Genomic DNA, 16609 nt, shown 5'->3' on the forward strand with positions numbered 1-16609 from the left:
TTGGCCCAGATGGGAGCTGCTTTAACCCCAAACTGCTTCCTTTATTGTTTTTCAACCCTTTTCAGCATCAGACTCTGGTACCCGGAAAGATTGTTTGAATGCCTCAAAGGTTAGGATTCACTTGGTGTTTACTCCCCTGGTTAAAATACGTGCATTTTATGATTAAAGTTTTGATTAAAACAGTTATTTTAACAAAATATCTGTTCTTTTAACAAAGTATCAGATAAATCCCCTACTGCCAGGGAATAGCATCGTTCTGCCCTTCCAATTTTCTGAACCTTTCAAAGCACTTAAATCAGGAGTCCTGGCTTTAAAAAAACATATTTTTTTCTAGTAATTGCAGCTCTAATTTTCCTAGCAGGTGCCTTTTGAGGTGTTCTGGGGCTCTTTAAAGAGTATTTTGCCACCTTGGGCTCACTAGAGCTGGTGGCGAGGCAGCAGCTGGGTGTGCTCCACACCCCTTTAGCAGGAAAAAGGAGCTCCCGAAGACCATTGCACTCTTAAAATAACACAAAGAATACTGAAATAACGACATCAAAGCAACAAACCAGTGAAACAGTGGGGAAAAAACACAGGTTGCTGGAAAGATGGGAGCAAGGAGGTTAGGTACGGAGCTGCATGTGAGGTGCAAGGGGGGGAAATTGGTGGGACAAAACACCCTACAAAGGTGTTTTCCTGCCTTAAAAAATACCCCAAAATGTCAAAACATACCCAAAAATGTCAGCTGGAGAATTAAAATACTTGTGTGTATATATATTTCTCTTTCGTTGTTTCTGGGAAACCAGGCAGTGATGTGTGCCACTCTGTTTTGGGGCCAGAAAAGGGCATTTCTGCACTCTCCTTGTAGCACAGGGGAATAAGAAGGAGTTAAATCTGAATTTGTTAAAAACGTGATGCTTTTTTTTTTTTCTCTATACCTATTTTTTTTCTCTAAAGCTACTTAAAGGACGGGAGAAAAGCCACTCAGTGCAGCTCACCTGTTCACGCCTGCCATGGTTCTACCCAGTTTTGGGCTGTTTATTCAGGGAAAAAAAAAACTAATTTTTTTTTGTGGCCTGAAGTGGCTGAAAAGGGCTGTGGAGCCCTAAAATTATATTTTGGGGGGAGGTTGGGTCAGTTTGAGGGGTCTGGGCTGGGGAAATTTGGGAGGTTTTGGGGCTATTTGAGGGGACTGATCTGGGGGAATTTGGGAGGTTTTGGGGCTATTTGAGGGGTCTGGGTTGGGGGAATTTGGGAGGTTTTGGGGCTATTTGAGGGGTCTGGGTTGGGGGAATTTGGGAGGTTTTGGGGCTGTTTGAGGGGTCTGGGTTGGGGGAATTTGGGAGGTTTTGGGGCTGTTTGAGGGGTCTGGGTTGGGGGAATTTGGGAGGTTTTGGGGATGTTTGAGGGGTCTGGGTTGGGGGAATTTGGGAGGTTTTGGGGCTGTTTGAGGGGTCTGGGTTGGGGGAATTTGGGAGGTTTTGGGGCTGTTTGAGGGGTCTGGGTTGGGGGAATTTGGGAGGTTTTGGGGCTATTTGAGGGGACTGATCTGGGGGAATTTGGGAGGTTTTGGGGCTGTTTGAGGGGTCTGGGTTGGGGGAATTTGGGAGGTTTTGGGGCTATTTGAGGGGACTGATCTGGGGGAATTTGGAAGGTTTTGGGGCTGTTTGAGGGGTCTGGCGGGGGGGGCTGGTTTTTAAAGGGGATTTGGGTGGGGGGCTGGCTTGGGGGGGACACCTCTGACTTTTGGGGGGGGCCTTGGGGTGTCAGGTCCATCTTGGGGGCAACCCTGGGTTATTTCCCCACACAGCTACCGCCCCCGTGGCGCCATGAAGCAGCCCCCCAGCCTCACCCCCCCTCCGGCCTCCCCCCCCTTGGGGGGGCAGCAGTGCAGCGGGAGACCCCCCCCAGCCTGGGGGGCCTGCGGGCAGCCCCCGACCCCCGCCAGCGCCCCGCGGAGCCTCCACCTGCACCGCCAGGAGCGGGAAGCCTTCTTCAGCCTCCTGGGTAAGGGCAAAAACACCCAAATCCCAAGAAAACTACCCAAAACTCCCTCTTTTTTTTTTAAATGTATGGGGTGTGTTCGGCAGCATTATTTTTAAATAGTTGATTTTGTTTCCGTCTCGTTACAGAAGATGACGTGGTGCAGGAGTTCCTCTCAACAGATGTCTGCTATAGGATTTCTGATAAGGTCGGTCGGCCCCAAATGCAACTACCTTGGGGTTTGGGCCAAAATTGCCACTGGTTTGGTCCCGTTTGGGGTATTCTGACCAAAACTGCTGCTGATTTGGTGCCATTTTTGACAGTTTTAGTCAAAAAACACACTGGTTTTGTCCAGTTCTGGGGGGTTTTTGACCAAAACTGCCTCTGGTTTGGTCCTGTTTCTGTGTTTTGACCAAAACAGTTGCTGGTTTGGTCCTGGTTTTGGCCATTTTAGTCAAAAAGAAAAAAAAAAACACTGATTTTTGTCTGGTTTTTGTGTTTTTTGATTAAAACCGTGGCTGGTTTGCTCCAGTTTTTTGTGGTTTTTGGCTAAAACTGCTATGGTTTGCTCCCGTTTTTTTTTGACTAAAACCACCACGATTCGGTTCCAGCTTTTTGACCCAAACCCGCTGCTTTTTGGCGCCCGTTTTTGACTAAAACCTCCTTTTTTCCGCTGCCCCCCAGTACCTGCTGGCGATGGCGCTGACGTACTTCAAGCGCGCCGGGCTGCCCACGGCCGAGTACACCCGCATCAACCTCTTCACTGCCCTGTACGTTCATTAAGCCCTAATGACACCCTTCCCTAATCCCCTCGTTGACCAAAACGCCCCGATTTCACCCCGTTTTCCCCCCTAGGTACCTGGCGAACGACATGGAGGAGGACGATGAGGAGCAGAAGTACGAGATCTTTCCCTGGGCGCTGGGGCCGGGCTGGCGCCGGCTCTTTCCCCGCTTCTTGCGCCGCCGCGACCGCCTCTGGGCCCGCATGAGCTACCGGGCAGCCGTCAGCCGGCACTGCTGCGAGGAGGTCAGTGAGGTGCCAAAATCCCCTCGTTCGGCCCCAAAAAAATCCCCCAACCACCATCACAACGGGGGAAGGATCGACGAGAGATGGGGTCCTGCGGCTTCGCTGCTTGGCTGTGGTGGAGCTGTCCATTCCCCGCAGCTTTTCGCTTAAAAACGTCGCTTTTTGAAATCAGGTTCATTTTAAAAGGCTTTGCTCAAAGCGTGCTTCTCTTAAAGCCTATTTTTGTTTTTGAAACTTTAATTTTAATCCTTAAAAAATGATTTCTGGGGGTTCCATGCTCCCAACCCAGCAGCGAACCCCTCACCGTGCCACCAGTGCACTCATGCCAGCTCCCCAGCAGCACTCTTCTCCCCAAACCCTGCTTGTTTTGCCCCAAACCATACATTTTTCTCCCTTTTCTCCTCAAATCCTGCCTGTTTTGCCCCAAACTGTACATTTTTCTCCCTTTTCTCCTCAAACCCTGCCTGTTTTGCCCCAAACCGTGTGCTTTTCTCCGCAAATCCTGCCTGTTTTGGCCCCAAACCATATATGCTTCTCCCCAAACCGTGCTTGTTTTGCCCCAAACCATGTACTTTTCTCCCCAAAGCATACGTTTTTCTCCCAAAACCCTGCCTGTGTTGCCCCTAACCATATACTTTTCATGCCAAACCGTGCATTTTTCTCCCAAACCCTGCCTGTTGTGCCCGAAACCGTGCATTTCTCTTCCCAAACTGTGTTTTTCTCCCCAAACCCTGCCTATTTTGCCCTAAATTGTGCATTTCTCTCCCTTTTCTGCCCGAACCCTGCACTTTTGCCCCGCAACCCTGCGTGTTTTGCCCCAAACCGTGCATTTTTCTCCCCGAACCCTGCCTGTTTTGCCCCAAACCGTGCATTTTTCTCCTTTTTCTCCCCAAACCCTGCGTGTTTTGCCCCAAACCGCGCATTTTTCTTTTTCTCCCCAAACCCTGCCTGTTTTGCCCCAAATTGTGCATTTCTCTCCCTTTTCTGCCCAAACCCTGCACTTTTGCCCCGCAACCCTGCGTGTTTTGCCCCAAACCGTGCATTTTTCTCCCTTTTCTCCCTGAACCCTGCCTGTTTTGCCCCAAACCGTCCGTTTTTCTCCCCAAACCCCCTCCCCGCCCGCAGATCATGGCGACGGAGCCCTCGCACTGGGCCTGGCTGCGCGAGCGCCGCCCGCACCACAGCGGGGCCATCCGCAGCTACACCGGGGACCCCCGGCCCCGCGCCCCCCTGCCGCCCCCCCGGGAGGAAGAGGAGGAGGAAGAGGTTGAAGATGAAGACGAAGACCAAGGCCCGGCGCCTGCTGTCCTCATCCTCCCCCTGCAGCCCCCCCCCGACTGTGCCGAAACCCGCTGAGCGCCCAAAATTCGGGGCGTGACGGGCTCAGGGCCGCCTTCACCGCGTTTTTCTCACAGTTTGCCCGAAATTTGGGCTTTTTAACTCAAAATGCGTCTCTGCTCACGTGCGGCGCTAACTTGGCCGTTTCAGGGTGTTCTCCCCTTATTTTGCCCACTTTTCCAATGAATTTAACCCAAATCCTTTGCTGTAAGCACCACCTGCTGCTGTTGCTACCCCACACCACAACCGACACCCATTTTTGCTGTTTTTTGCCCCAAAACTCCCCCTTCTTGTTACGAGCCTGGAGTCAGGGGGTGCAGCGAGGGGCTGCAGCATGTTTGGTGCAAAAAGGGGTGAAAACGGGCAACGCGAAGCACTCAACTGTTATTTTTGCGTTGCGGGGGGGCAGAGTGGGAGGGGAGCTGCAGGCGCTGCCAAAAAAGGGCCCCCGAATTTTGGTGGAAAAGGGGAAAAAGGAGTGGGGCGGGGCCGTAACCGCCTGTTTTTGCTCGGCAGGGCCCCGCCGCTGTGAAGCCCCCGGGAGGGAGCGGCGCCGTGGGTTCAGGTAGGGGTGGGCGGTGCTGTTACGTGTTACACATATGTTACACACATGTCACACGCGTGTGTTGGCCCTCCACGTGTCCCCTTCACAGCCAAGCCTGGTGCACACGCGTGTCACAGGCTCACACGTGTGTTAGAGACTCACATGTCCTGGAGTCACGGGTGTCATGGCCTTGCACACGCGTGTCCCAGGCTCACATACATGTTACAGGCTTCCACATATGTGTTACAGACTCACATGTCCCAGATTTGTGTGTCCCAGCCCGCACACGCCTCCAACACGCATGTCCCAGCCCACACACCTCCCACACGTGTGTCCCGGCCTGACACACGCCTCCCATACACGTGTCCCAGCCCACACACCCCTCCCACACGCGTGTCCCAGCCCCACACACACCTCCCACACACGTGTCCCACTCTCCACACACCTCCCACACGTGTGTCCCGGCCCCACACATGCCTCCCACACACGTGTCCCGGCCCCACACACGCCTCACACACACGTGTCCTGGCCCCACACACGCCTCACACATGCGTGTCCCTGCCCCACACACGCCTCCCACACACGTGTCCCACTCTCCACACACCTCCCACACGCGTGTCCCAGCCCACACACGCCTCCCACACGCGTGTCCCAGCCCACACACACCTCCCACACATGTGTCCCACCCTCCACACACCTCCCACACGCGTGTCCTGGCCCCACACACGCCTTCCACACGTATGTCCCAGCCCCACACACGCCTCCCACACACGTGTCCCAGCCCACACACGCCTCCCACACGCGTGTCCCAGCCCACACACACCTCCCACACACGTCTCCCGCCCTCCACACACCTCCCACACGTGTGTCCCAGCCCCACACATGCCTCCCACACGCGTGTCCTACCCTCCACATGCCTCCCACACGTGTGTTCCACTCTCCACACACCTCCCACACGCGTGTCCTGGCCCACACACACCTCCCACACGCGTCCCGACCCCACACACCTCCCACACGCGTGTCCCAGCCCACACACACCTCCCACACACGTGTCCCGCCCTCCACACACCTCCCACACGCGTGTCCCTGCCCCACACACACCTCCCACACGCGTGTCCCGGCCCACACACCTCCCACACGCGTGTCCTGACCCCACACACACCTCCCACACGCATGTCCCAGCCCCATACATGCCTCCCACACGCGTGTCCCGGCCCCACACACGCCTCCCACATGCGTGTCCCAGCCCACACACCTCCCACACGCGTGTCCCAGCCCACACACCTCCCACACACGTGTTCCGCCCTCCACACACCTCCCACATGTGTGTCCCTGCCCCACACACCTCCCACATGCGTGTCCCGACCCCACACACACCTCCCACATGCGTGTCCCGGCCCCACACACCTCCCACACGCGTGTCCCGACCCCACACACACCTCCCACATGCGTGTCCCGGCCCCACACACACCTCCCACACGCATGTCCCAGCCCCACACACGCCTCCCACACGTGTGTCCTGGCCCCACACACCTCCCACACGCGTGTCCCGACCCCACACACCTCCCACACGCGTGTCCCAGCCCACACACGCCTCCCACACGCGTGTCCTGGCCCCACACACGCCTTCCACACGTATGTCCCAGCCCCACACACGCCTCCCACACGCGTGTCCTGGCCCCACACACGCCTTCCACACGTATGTCCCAGCCCCACACACGCCTCCCACACGCGTGTCCCGGCCCACACACGCCTCCCACACGCGTGTCCCGGCCCCACACACGCGAGTCGCGCAGCGCCACCCCCGTCCCTGCTCCCCCCCCCACCCCTGCAGCACTGCGGACCAAAACCCGCAGCAGCGGCCGCACCCAAAACCCCCAGAACCCACCCCAAAGCCCTTCCCCTTCCCCCCCCTCCCACCTCAGCGCCCCCAAAATCCCCTTTTTTCACCCCGTTTCCCCTTTTTCCCCCCCCACCCCCGTGTCCTCGAGGGAGGAGCTGGCAGGGAGGAGCCTCGGCGGAGGCCCGGCCTCGCCTCCCAGCTCCAGGAAGCCTTTGGGGCGCTTTCGGGTCCTTTTCCTTTCAGTTTTTCCCGTTTGGGGCGGTTTTACCCAAAAGCGGCGACTTTGGCGGCGCTCCCCCCTTCCCCTCTCCCCCCTTCCCCCAAATCGAGGTACGTCCCTGTCCTCCCCCCCCGCACCCCACCCCAAAAAACAAACCCCGGGCAGGGGGACGGGCGCGATCGCTCCCCGCTCGCCAACTCGCTTACACAACTCCGCTCGCCGCCAAATTGGGGCGGAAAAGGGCAAAAGCGGGCAAAACCGGGGGGGGGGGAGGGAGAAAAACCCCAAATCGGGGCCTTCTGGGGGCTGCTTCCCCCGCGGAGGGGGGAGCCCTGGTTGAACCGGGAAACTTTTGTTGTTTTTGTTTTTTTTGTCGGGGGATTTGAGCCTGTTTTGGGGAGAAACGAGAGGGATTTGGGCTTTGGAGGGTTTCCCCTCGGGATTTAGCGGGTTTTTTTTTTTTGGGGTGGGGGCTTTTGGGGTCGTTTTCCCCTGACGGGAGGCGAAGCGGCCGCCGCCGGTTGAGCCCTCGCCCTGCGGCACCTGCCGGGACGCTTCCTCCCCAAACCGGGCTGAAAACAAGTGGGTTTGGGTCCCTTCGCCCCCCAAAAACACCCGGGGAGGGGTGGGGGGCTTCGTTAACGGGGAGCTCGTTAACGGGGAGCTCGTTAACGGGGCGTTCGGGGGGGTGTAAGGGGCTGGGGCGCGCTAGGCCCCACGTTCCTCTGGGGGGGGGGGGTTGAGGCTTCCCCCCCCCCCATTTTGGGGTCAATTTAGGGGGGTTTGGGGGGGTTTAATCGCTGCTTTCGGGGCACGCCGGGCTGCGGGGTCACCAACCTGCCTCTCGCCTTCCTGCAGCGCTAATTAAGCCCTCCGGTCCTTAATTAAGTTCCCCTGCTCCTTAATTAAGCCTCCCCAGTCCTTAACTCAGCCTCCCAGTTCTTAATTAAGCCTCCCCCCCCGGACCTTAATGAAGCCCCCCAGTCCTTAATGAAGCCCCCCAGTCCTTCATTAATGTCCCAGTCCTTCATTAAGCCCCCCAGTCATTAATGAAGACCCCCCCCAGTCCTTAATTAGACCCCCTAGTCCTTAATTAGGCCCCCCAGTCCTTCAGGAAGCCCCCCTAGTCCTTAATTAAGATCCCAATCCTTAATTAAGCCCCCCCAGTCCTTATTGAAGACCCTTCAGTCCTTAATTAACCCCTGAGTCCTTAATGAACTCCCCTCAGTCCTTAATTAACTGTCCCAGTCCTTAAGGAAGCCCCCAACTTCTTAAGGAAGCCCCCAACTCCTTAACCCCCCCCCCCCCCCATCCTTCGTGAACCCCTCCAGACCTTAATTACCCCCCCCCTCGGGCTTTAATTAACCCCCCTAGGCCTTAATTAAACTCCCGGAAGCTTAATTACGCCCTTCGCAGCTCTAACGGGCGCAGGGAGCGGCCGTGACACACGCCCAGACTCGCCAGACCCGTTCTTTTGGGGCCGTTTCCCCTCCCTTTTGGGGCCGTTTCCCCTCCTTTTGGGGCCTAGTTTTTTTTTTCCCCCTTTTTGCTTTTTCTGGGTACTTTTTACGCGGCGTTCACAAGGTTATACCGCTCAACTCGCAGCCCCTTTTCCCCCAAAATCTCATTGTTTTGCCCCAAAATCTCATTGTTTTCCCCAAAACGAGCTCGTAATGGATGCTCAGGCGCTACCACAACCCACCCAGCCGGGTTTTTTGGGGGAGAAAAGGCAGAAATAGGGAAAACCAAAAACCCTAATAACTCCTTTTTCTTCCCAGGCGCTCCCAGCTGTGACCCCAAAGCGGACTAAAACGCCCCCAAAAACCCCAAAACGCTCTCCAGCCCCGCCGGCTGGGGGCCAGCAGCCCTCGTTAGCCCTCTTGAGGCTAATTACCAGGGTATTAATGAGCATGGGGAGACGCGGCTTTAATTGGGGGCTCCTCGTTTGCTCCTGAATCGGGGAAAGCGAAACGTACAGATTTTAATCGGGGCTCGGCTCCGGGATTTGGGGGAGAATTGGGGCAATCAAAATCCCGGTGTTTTAATTCGGGGCTCCCACTTTTCTCCCCAAATCGGGGAAATCAAAACGTCGGTGTTTTATTTTGGGGCTCGCTCTTTGGTCCCAAATTGGGGAAATCGAAATCCCAGTGCTTTAATTCGGGGCTCGTCCTCTTCTCCCCAAATTGGGGAAAACAAAATGTTGGTGTTTGAGTTCGGGGCTCATCCTCGGCTCCATAAATTGGGGAACAAATCGGGGAACAAATCGGGGAAAACAAAATCCCAGTGCTTTAATTCGGGGCTCATCCTCGGCTCCCCAAATTGGGGAACAATTCGGGGAAAACCAAATCCCGGTGCTTTAATTCTGGGCTCATCCTCGGCTCCATAAATTGGGGAACAATTTGGGGAAAACCAAATCCTGGTCTTTTAATTCGGGGCTCATCCTCGGCTCCATAAATTGGGGAACAATTCGGGGAAAACCAAATCCCGGTCTTTTAATTTGGGGCTCATCCTCGGCTGCCCAAATTGGGGAGCAATTCGGGGAAAACCAAATCCCGGTCTTTTAATTCGGGGCTCATCCTCGGCTGCCCAAATCGGGGAACAAATCGGGGGAAACCAAATCCCGCTGCCTCGACCCGGGGCCCATCCTCGGCTCCCGGATCTCTCGAACCCAGACGCCGAGGGCTCAGGTTCCCCCGTTTCCCCCCCGGCAGGATGGCGGAGGCGCCGGTGGTGCCGGTGTACTGCACGGGCGTCTCGGCGCAGGTGCAGCGGGAGCGGGCGAAGGCGCTGGGGCTGGGCCGCCACGAGAACGCCGTGCGCTACCAGGGCCAGGACTTCGCCGCGCTGCGCGACACCTGCCTGCGCTCCGGCTCCCTCTTCCGCGACGACGCCTTCCCCCCGGCCCCGGCCTCGCTCGGCTTCAAGGAGCTCGGCCCCGGCTCCTCCAAAACCCGCGGCGTGCAGTGGATGAGGCCCACGGTGAGCAAACCCTCAGTTTTTTCTGTTTTTATCCTGAAAAACACGCATTTCCTGATTTTGGGGCCGTTGCCTTCTCTTTTCGCCACCCAGGAGCTGTGCTCGCGCCCGCAGTTCATCGTGGACGGGGCCACGCGCACTGATATCTGCCAGGGAGCACTGGGTAAGTGCCTTTAACTCCTTTTTTTTTTTTTTTTTTTTAATCTTTTCCTCACTTTTTTTGCCTCAAATCAGGGAATTTTAGGGTTGTTTTCCACCGCGGTGCCGCCGCCGGAGCGGGCTCGGTCACATTAAACAGGTTCAGCCGCAACAGGGACGGCCGCAACCTCCCCTGAGCGCCCCTAACGGATCTCTGGGGCCGAGGGAAAGCTATGGGGCGGCCGGAAAAAGGCGTTTTTTCCCCCAAAACCCCCGCAGGTGACTGCTGGCTGCTGGCGGCCATCGCCTCGCTGACGCTGAACGAAACCATCCTGCACCGCGTGGTGCCGCACGGGCAGAGCTTCCAGCACGGCTACGCCGGCATCTTCCACTTCCAGGTGGGGCTTCCTTAACGCTGCCGACACCAAAACGGCCGCTTTCTGCCCCGAAACAACCCCCGGGTCCCCCCTCCTGGCACTGCGGCGCCCCCAAAATGGTGATTTTCCCCTAAAAAAAGGCCGGTTTGGGACCGGCGATCACCGTCAGGGCTCAGTTTTCTCCGTTTGATCGGGATTTATAAAGCGACGTGAGGTGTTTTTTGTGGTTTTTTTTTTTTGAATTACCGTTGGCGGCAGGAACAAGGGGGACCCCCAGCGCCCCCCTGGGGTTGTGGGGGGCCATCTTCGGCCTCGCCTTCCTCTTCCTCCTCCTCCTCTTCCTCCTAGATCTGGCAGTTCGGCGAGTGGCTGGACGTAGTGGTGGACGACTACCTGCCCACCAAGGACGGCAAGCTGCTCTTCGTCCACTCCGCCGAGGGCACCGAGTTCTGGAGCGCCTTGCTGGAGAAAGCCTACGCCAAGTACGCCTTCCCTCTTCCCCCCCCCCTTGTTTTGGGGCGAAAAAGCCCCGAAACGGCTCACCTGCCCCCCGCCTCGTAGGGTGAACGGCTGCTACGAGGCGCTGTCGGGCGGCAGCACCTCGGAGGGCTTCGAGGATTTCACCGGCGGCGTGACCGAGTGGTACGACCTGCGCAAGCCGCCCCGAGACCTCTACCAAATCATCCTCAAGGCGCTGGAGCGGGGCTCCTTGCTCGGCTGCTCCATCGATGTCAGTCTCCCGCTGCGTTTCGGGGTGAAAAAAGGCGGTTTTTGGGGTGTGGGGGGAGGGGGGCGCGACGCCGGAACGGGGTCGTTTGCTTGGTCCCTCGCAGATAACGAGCGCCTTCGACATGGAGGCGGTGACGTTCAAGAAGCTGGTGAAGGGGCACGCCTACTCGGTGACGGGAGCCAGGCAGGTGAGAGCCGGCGCCGTTTTGGGTCAAAACTGGGGCTTTCTGGGTCAAAATTGGCGCTTTTTGGGTTGAATTACAGTCTCTCGGGGCCAAAACAGGGTTTTTTGGGGTTGAAATAGGTACTTTTTGCATCGAAGTTGGCACTTCTAGGGTTGAAGTCGGCATTTCGTGTTGAAATCGGGGCTTTTGGGATCGAAATTGGGGCTTTTAGGGTCAATGTTGGTGCACTTTGGGTCAAAATTGGGGCCTGTGAGGTTGAATTAGGGTTTCTTGGGGCTGAAGTTGGGGCTTTTGAGGTCAAAGTTGGCACTTTTAGGGTCAAACTTGGCGCTCTTTGGGTCAAAAGTGGGGCTTTTAGGGTCAAAGGTGGGGCCTGTGGGATTGAAATGGGGGCTTCTTGGCTTGAAAATGATGTTTTGGGGTCAAAAGTGGGGCTTTTTGAGTCAAAGTTGGGGCTTTTAGGATTGAAGTTGACATTTTGGGTTGAAAATGACACTTATTGAGTCAAAGGTGGGGCTTTTGGGGTCAAAGCTGGCACTTCTAGGGTTGAAGTTGGTGCTCTTTGGGCCGAAAGTGGCACTTTTGGGGCTGAAAGTGGCGCTTTTTGCGCCTGAACTGTCTCTTTTGGGCCAAAACGGGCCCGTTTTGGGTCAACATCATCACTTTTTGGGCCTGACGCCTCCCTTTGCAGATCAACTACCGCGGCCAAGCCCTGGACCTGATCCGCATGCGCAACCCCTGGGGCGAGGTGGAGTGGACGGGGCCCTGGAGCGACAAGTAAGCCCCCCCGCCCGCCCCGAGCGCCTTCGTTAGCGCTAATTAACGAAGTGGCCTTGTGGGGTTTCACCTTTCCCCCCTCTCTCCCGCAGCTCGTCCGAGTGGAACGCGGTGGAGCCAGCGCTGAGGCAGCAGCTGATGGTGAAAATGGAGGACGGCGAATTCTGGTCAGCACCGAAACGGGGCAAAAAAACCCCAAAGCGGCCGCTTTGAGCCGGAGGACGGAGGGGGAACAAACCTTCCTCCTCCTCCTCCCCCCCAAGGATGGCTTTCCGGGATTTCCTACGGGAATTCACCCGCCTGGAGATCTGCAACCTCACCCCGGACGCCCTCCAGTCCCGCAAATTCCGCAAGTGGAACACGCGGCTCTACGACGGCACCTGGCGCCGCGGCAGCACGGCCGGCGGCTGCCGCAACTACCCCGGTGCGCCCCGGCGTGCGAGCCGCCCCCTTCAAACCACCCCCTTGTCTCTGTTTTCACCTTTTTCCCCCTTTTTTTCCCCCCCCCCCCTCCCGCAGCCACTTTTTGGATCAACCCGCAGTTCAAGATCCAGCTGGAGGAGGTGGACGACGACGGGGACGAGGCGGGCGGGCGGGAGCCGGGCTGCAGCTTCCTCCTGGCGCTGATGCAGAAGCACCGGCGCCGCGAGCGCCGCTACGGCAAGGACATGGAGACCATCGGCTTCGCTGTCTACGAGGTACCTGCGGCCCCCCCGGTGGCCCCCCGGTGTCACCGGCGTCCCCCGATGTCGCCGCCGGCCTCACCTCTTGTGCCCCGTCCCCACAGGTCCCTCCGGAGGTGGGTGCGACGCTGCCGGCACCCGGAGCAGCGGCCGAGAGCGAAACGGGAAAGCACGTGGGGGGGTTTGGGGGGGGGGGGTTTGGGGGGCATTTGGGGACACGTTTGGGGTGGTTTCGGGGGTGTATGGGATGTTTGCGGGCATACGGGGTGGTTTTAGGCGCGTTTGGGGTGTTTTGGGGGGTTTGGGGCCATTTGAGGAGCGTTTTGGGTGTTTCTGGGGATGTTCGGATGTTTGGGGGCATTTGGGGGGTGTTTGGGGGTTTTTTGGGGGGGGTTTTTTGGGGGGCATTTCGGGGAGCATTTGGGATGTTACGGGTTTTTTGGGGATGTTTAGGATGTTTTGAGGGCCATTTGGAATGTTTTGGGGGCATTTAGGGTGTATTTAGGATGTTTTGGGGGCCATTTGGGGTGTTTAGGGGTTAGTTTGGGGAGCATTTAGGGTGTTCCTGGGGCCATTCGCAGTGTTTTGAGAGCATTTGGGGCGCTTGGGGCGGTTTCAGGGGCGCTTTTTTGGGGTCCGTTTGGGTGTTTTTGGAGGCATTTGGGGTATTTTGGGGGACATTTGTGAGCGTTGGGGGCATTTCTGGGGTTATTCGGTGAAGTCTGGGGGGCACTTTGTGCATTTTGGGCGTTTCTGGGGGCGTCTTGGGCGTTTCTGAGAGCATTTTGGGTGTTTTTGGGGGCATTTGGGGCCCATTTTGTGCATTTTGGGGGCATTTGGAGCCTTTCGGGGCGCGTTTTGGGCAATCGGGGGCCGTTTAGGGCCAGTTTTGGGTGCGTTCCGGGCCTTTTCTGACTTCTGCCCCCCTTTCCCCCCCCCGCGGCAGCTGGCGGGGCAGTCGGGCGTGCACCTCAAGCGGGATTTCTTCCTGGCCAACGCGTCGCGCGCCCGCTCGGAGCAGTTCATCAACCTGCGCGAGGTGAGCACCCGCTTCCGCCTGCCGCCCGGCGAGTACATCGTCGTGCCCTCCACCTTCGAGCCCAACAAGGAGGGCGACTTCGTCCTCCGCGTCTTCTCCGAGAAGAGAGCCGACACTGAGTAAGCGGCCTCGTTAGCGGCGCCCCGTTAGCGGCGCCCCGTTAGCGCTAGCGACCCCGCTCCCCAACGGCCCCCATCCCCCTTTTTTTTTCCCTCCCCCCCGCAGGGAAATGGACGACAAGATCCAGGCGACGCTGCCGGACGAGGTGAGGATCCCCCGAACGATGCTATCCCTTCCTCCCCCTCACCCCTTTGACCCAAAACCGCCCTTTTTTCCCCCAGAAAGTGCTCTCGGAAAGCGAGATCGACGCCAACTTCAAGCAGCTCTTCAAGCAGCTCGCGGGGCCGGTAAGGGGAACGCGGGGAGCGCGGCGCGGGGGGCGCGGGGCCGACACCAACCGCCCCCATTTCCCCCCCCCAGGACATGGAAATCAGCGTCACCGAGCTTCAGACCATCCTCAACCGCATCATCGGCAAACGTAAGCCCCAAACGGGGGGATTTTGACCAAAAATGCGCGGTTTGGCCCCCAAAAAAACCTATAACGGGGGGTTCCGAACGGGGCCGAGCCGCCATTTTGTGACGCCGAGCGCGTTCTTGGCCCCGTAGATAAGGATCTCCGCACCAAAGGCTTCAGCATCGAGTCGTGCCGCAGCATGGTCAACCTCATGGACGTATCCTCCCCGACGCCTCCTTGGGGGGGTCCCAAAAAAGGCCTTTTTTCCCCCAAAACGCTCCCGAAGCCCAGGCGCTTTTCCTTAACCCCTTCCGACCCCGTAGAAAGACGGCAACGGCAAGCTGGGGCTGGTGGAGTTCAACGTCCTGTGGAACCGAATCCGCAACTACCTGGTGGGTTGGGGGGCTCGGGGTGCGGCGGGACGGCCCCGGGGGGGGCCCTGACCCATCGTCCCCCCCGTTTTGGGGCATTTTTGGGGGTTTTGGGGGTCGGCGGGCAGGCCGTGTTCCGCAAGTTCGACCTGGACAAGTCCGGGAGCATGAGCGCCTACGAGATGCGAATGGCGCTGGAAGCGGCAGGTAACGCGGCCCTAATTAATTCGGGGCTCGTTAAATCCCGCTGACGTCACCTCCCGCAACGTTTTGGGGACAATCGGGGTTTTTCTTTTTTGCCCTAAAAGGGTATAAATTGAACAAAAAGCTGCACGAGCTCATCATCACCCGCTACGCCGAGCCCGACCTGGCCATCGACTTCGACAACTTCGTCTGCTGCCTCGTGCGCCTGGAGACCATGTTCCGTGAGCGCCGTTTTCCTGCTAAAAAACCCCAGTTTGGCCAACTTTCCCCTCGAAATAATAGGGTTTAGCGGGATACGGTGGAAAACCCTCGAAGCTTAGCAGGAAATTGTAGGATTTCCCGTTTTTCCCCCTTAAATCCTGTTTTTTTTTGAATTTTTCCCGCTAAATGCTGCGGGGTTTCCGTCTTTCCCCTTAATTCCTGCGGGGTTTTTAATGGGTTTTCCCAGAATTTCACAATTTTACCCGATTTAAGAGGAAAAGTTGGGAAAATTGTGGGATTTAGCAGAAAAGGGGAGGGGGGGGTGTTCAATTTCCACCTCAAATGCTCCCGGTTTGCCCAACTTTCCCCTTAAACCCAGCCCATTATCCCCCATTTCCCCCATTATCCCCCAGCCCCATTCCCACCCCATTTCCCACCCAATTTTCCCTGTTCCCCCCCCACAATTTCCCCTTTTACCCCCTATTCCCCCTCAATTTACTCTATTCCCCCTCAATTTCCCCAATTTCCCCTATTACCCCCCCATTCTTCCCACAATTTCCCCTATTTCCCCCCAACTTCCCCTATTGCTCCCCTATTTCCCCCCAATTTCCCCATTACCCCCCAATTTCCCCAAATTTCCCCTATTAATCCCCCCCAATTTCCCCAATTTCACCCCATTATCCCCAATTTCCCGTTACCCCTCAATTTCCCCCCGTTTCCCCTATTTCCCCCCATTTCCCCTATTACCCCCCCATTTCTCCCCAATTTCCCCTATTAACCCCAATTTCACCCCAATTTCCCCCCAGTTTCCCCCAATTTCCCCTATTACCCACCCGTTAACCCCCCAGTTTCCCCCATTAACCCCATTCCCCCCCAAATTTCCCCCATTAACCCCATTTCCCCCCTAATTTCCCCCATTCCCCCCCAGGCTTCTTCCAGGCGCTGGACGGGGACCGTGACGGCGTCGTCACCGTGGGGCTGCTGCAGGTAGGCGCCCCAGCCCCAAACCAGGGGGGTCTCACCCCAAAAAGCCGGGCCGGGCCCCCCCCTGACGCCCCCCCTCCCCCCAGTGGCTGCAGCTCACCATGTTCGCCTGACCCGAGGACGTTTTGGGGGAATTTCTGCGCTTTTTGTCGCTCCGCCTGACTTTTTTTGGAGGGGGGGGGGGTGGACAGGTTTTGGGGACCCCCCTCCCCCGGTGCCACAATCAGGGATCTGCCGCCCGCCGGGTGCCAGCGTGGTTCTTCTTATTTTGTACTGTGTGCCCCCCCCGAAAAACCAAAAATCCTATTAAAATTCTTTTTCCTGCTCGTTTTCCCCCATTTCTTACACCCCCCCCCCACTTCATTTTGGGGCGCACCCCTGGGAGCTGGGGGTTCCCTTTTGGGGTCCCCCAGCCCCCTGGACCCCCCCTCAGCCCCCAGATCTCCCCAGGTACCCCCAGCCCCCCCCGGGACCCCATAACCCCCCCCACCTTGACC

The 16609-nt window shown here is 57.6% G+C and overlaps 2 protein-coding genes across 2 annotated transcripts in view; one reads left to right on the forward strand and one right to left on the reverse strand.

Moving 5' to 3' along the window:
* The window catches only part of LOC136788858 (E3 ubiquitin-protein ligase synoviolin-like), a 17282-nt gene extending 14289 nt beyond the window's left edge, over positions 1-2993 (reverse strand). The window contains exon 1 of the mRNA XM_066987572.1: positions 2822-2993. Coding sequence (XP_066843673.1) covers positions 2822-2949 — 128 coding nt within the window. The 5' untranslated portion in view covers positions 2950-2993. The remainder of the gene's footprint in view (positions 1-2821) is intronic.
* On the forward strand, positions 2905-16438 carry LOC106049805 (calpain-1 catalytic subunit). Its single transcript, XM_066987571.1, is given in 23 exon segments — positions 2905-2989; positions 4844-4892; positions 9646-9913; positions 10004-10073; positions 10328-10446; positions 10774-10907; positions 10987-11208; positions 11210-11342; positions 12031-12116; positions 12209-12283; positions 12380-12540; positions 12636-12814; positions 12904-12915; positions 13746-13957; positions 14064-14103; positions 14180-14245; positions 14319-14376; positions 14505-14569; positions 14676-14744; positions 14852-14930; positions 15032-15148; positions 16057-16115; positions 16199-16438. Coding segments are annotated over 21 exon segments (2250 nt in total). The 5' UTR covers positions 2905-2989; positions 4844-4892; position 9646; the 3' UTR covers positions 16226-16438.
* The last annotated feature ends 171 nt before the right edge of the window (positions 16439-16609 follow it).

This window comes from Anser cygnoides, chromosome W, assembly GCF_040182565.1.
Source record: "Anser cygnoides isolate HZ-2024a breed goose chromosome W, Taihu_goose_T2T_genome, whole genome shotgun sequence".
Taxonomy (NCBI): Eukaryota; Metazoa; Chordata; class Aves; order Anseriformes; family Anatidae; genus Anser; species Anser cygnoides.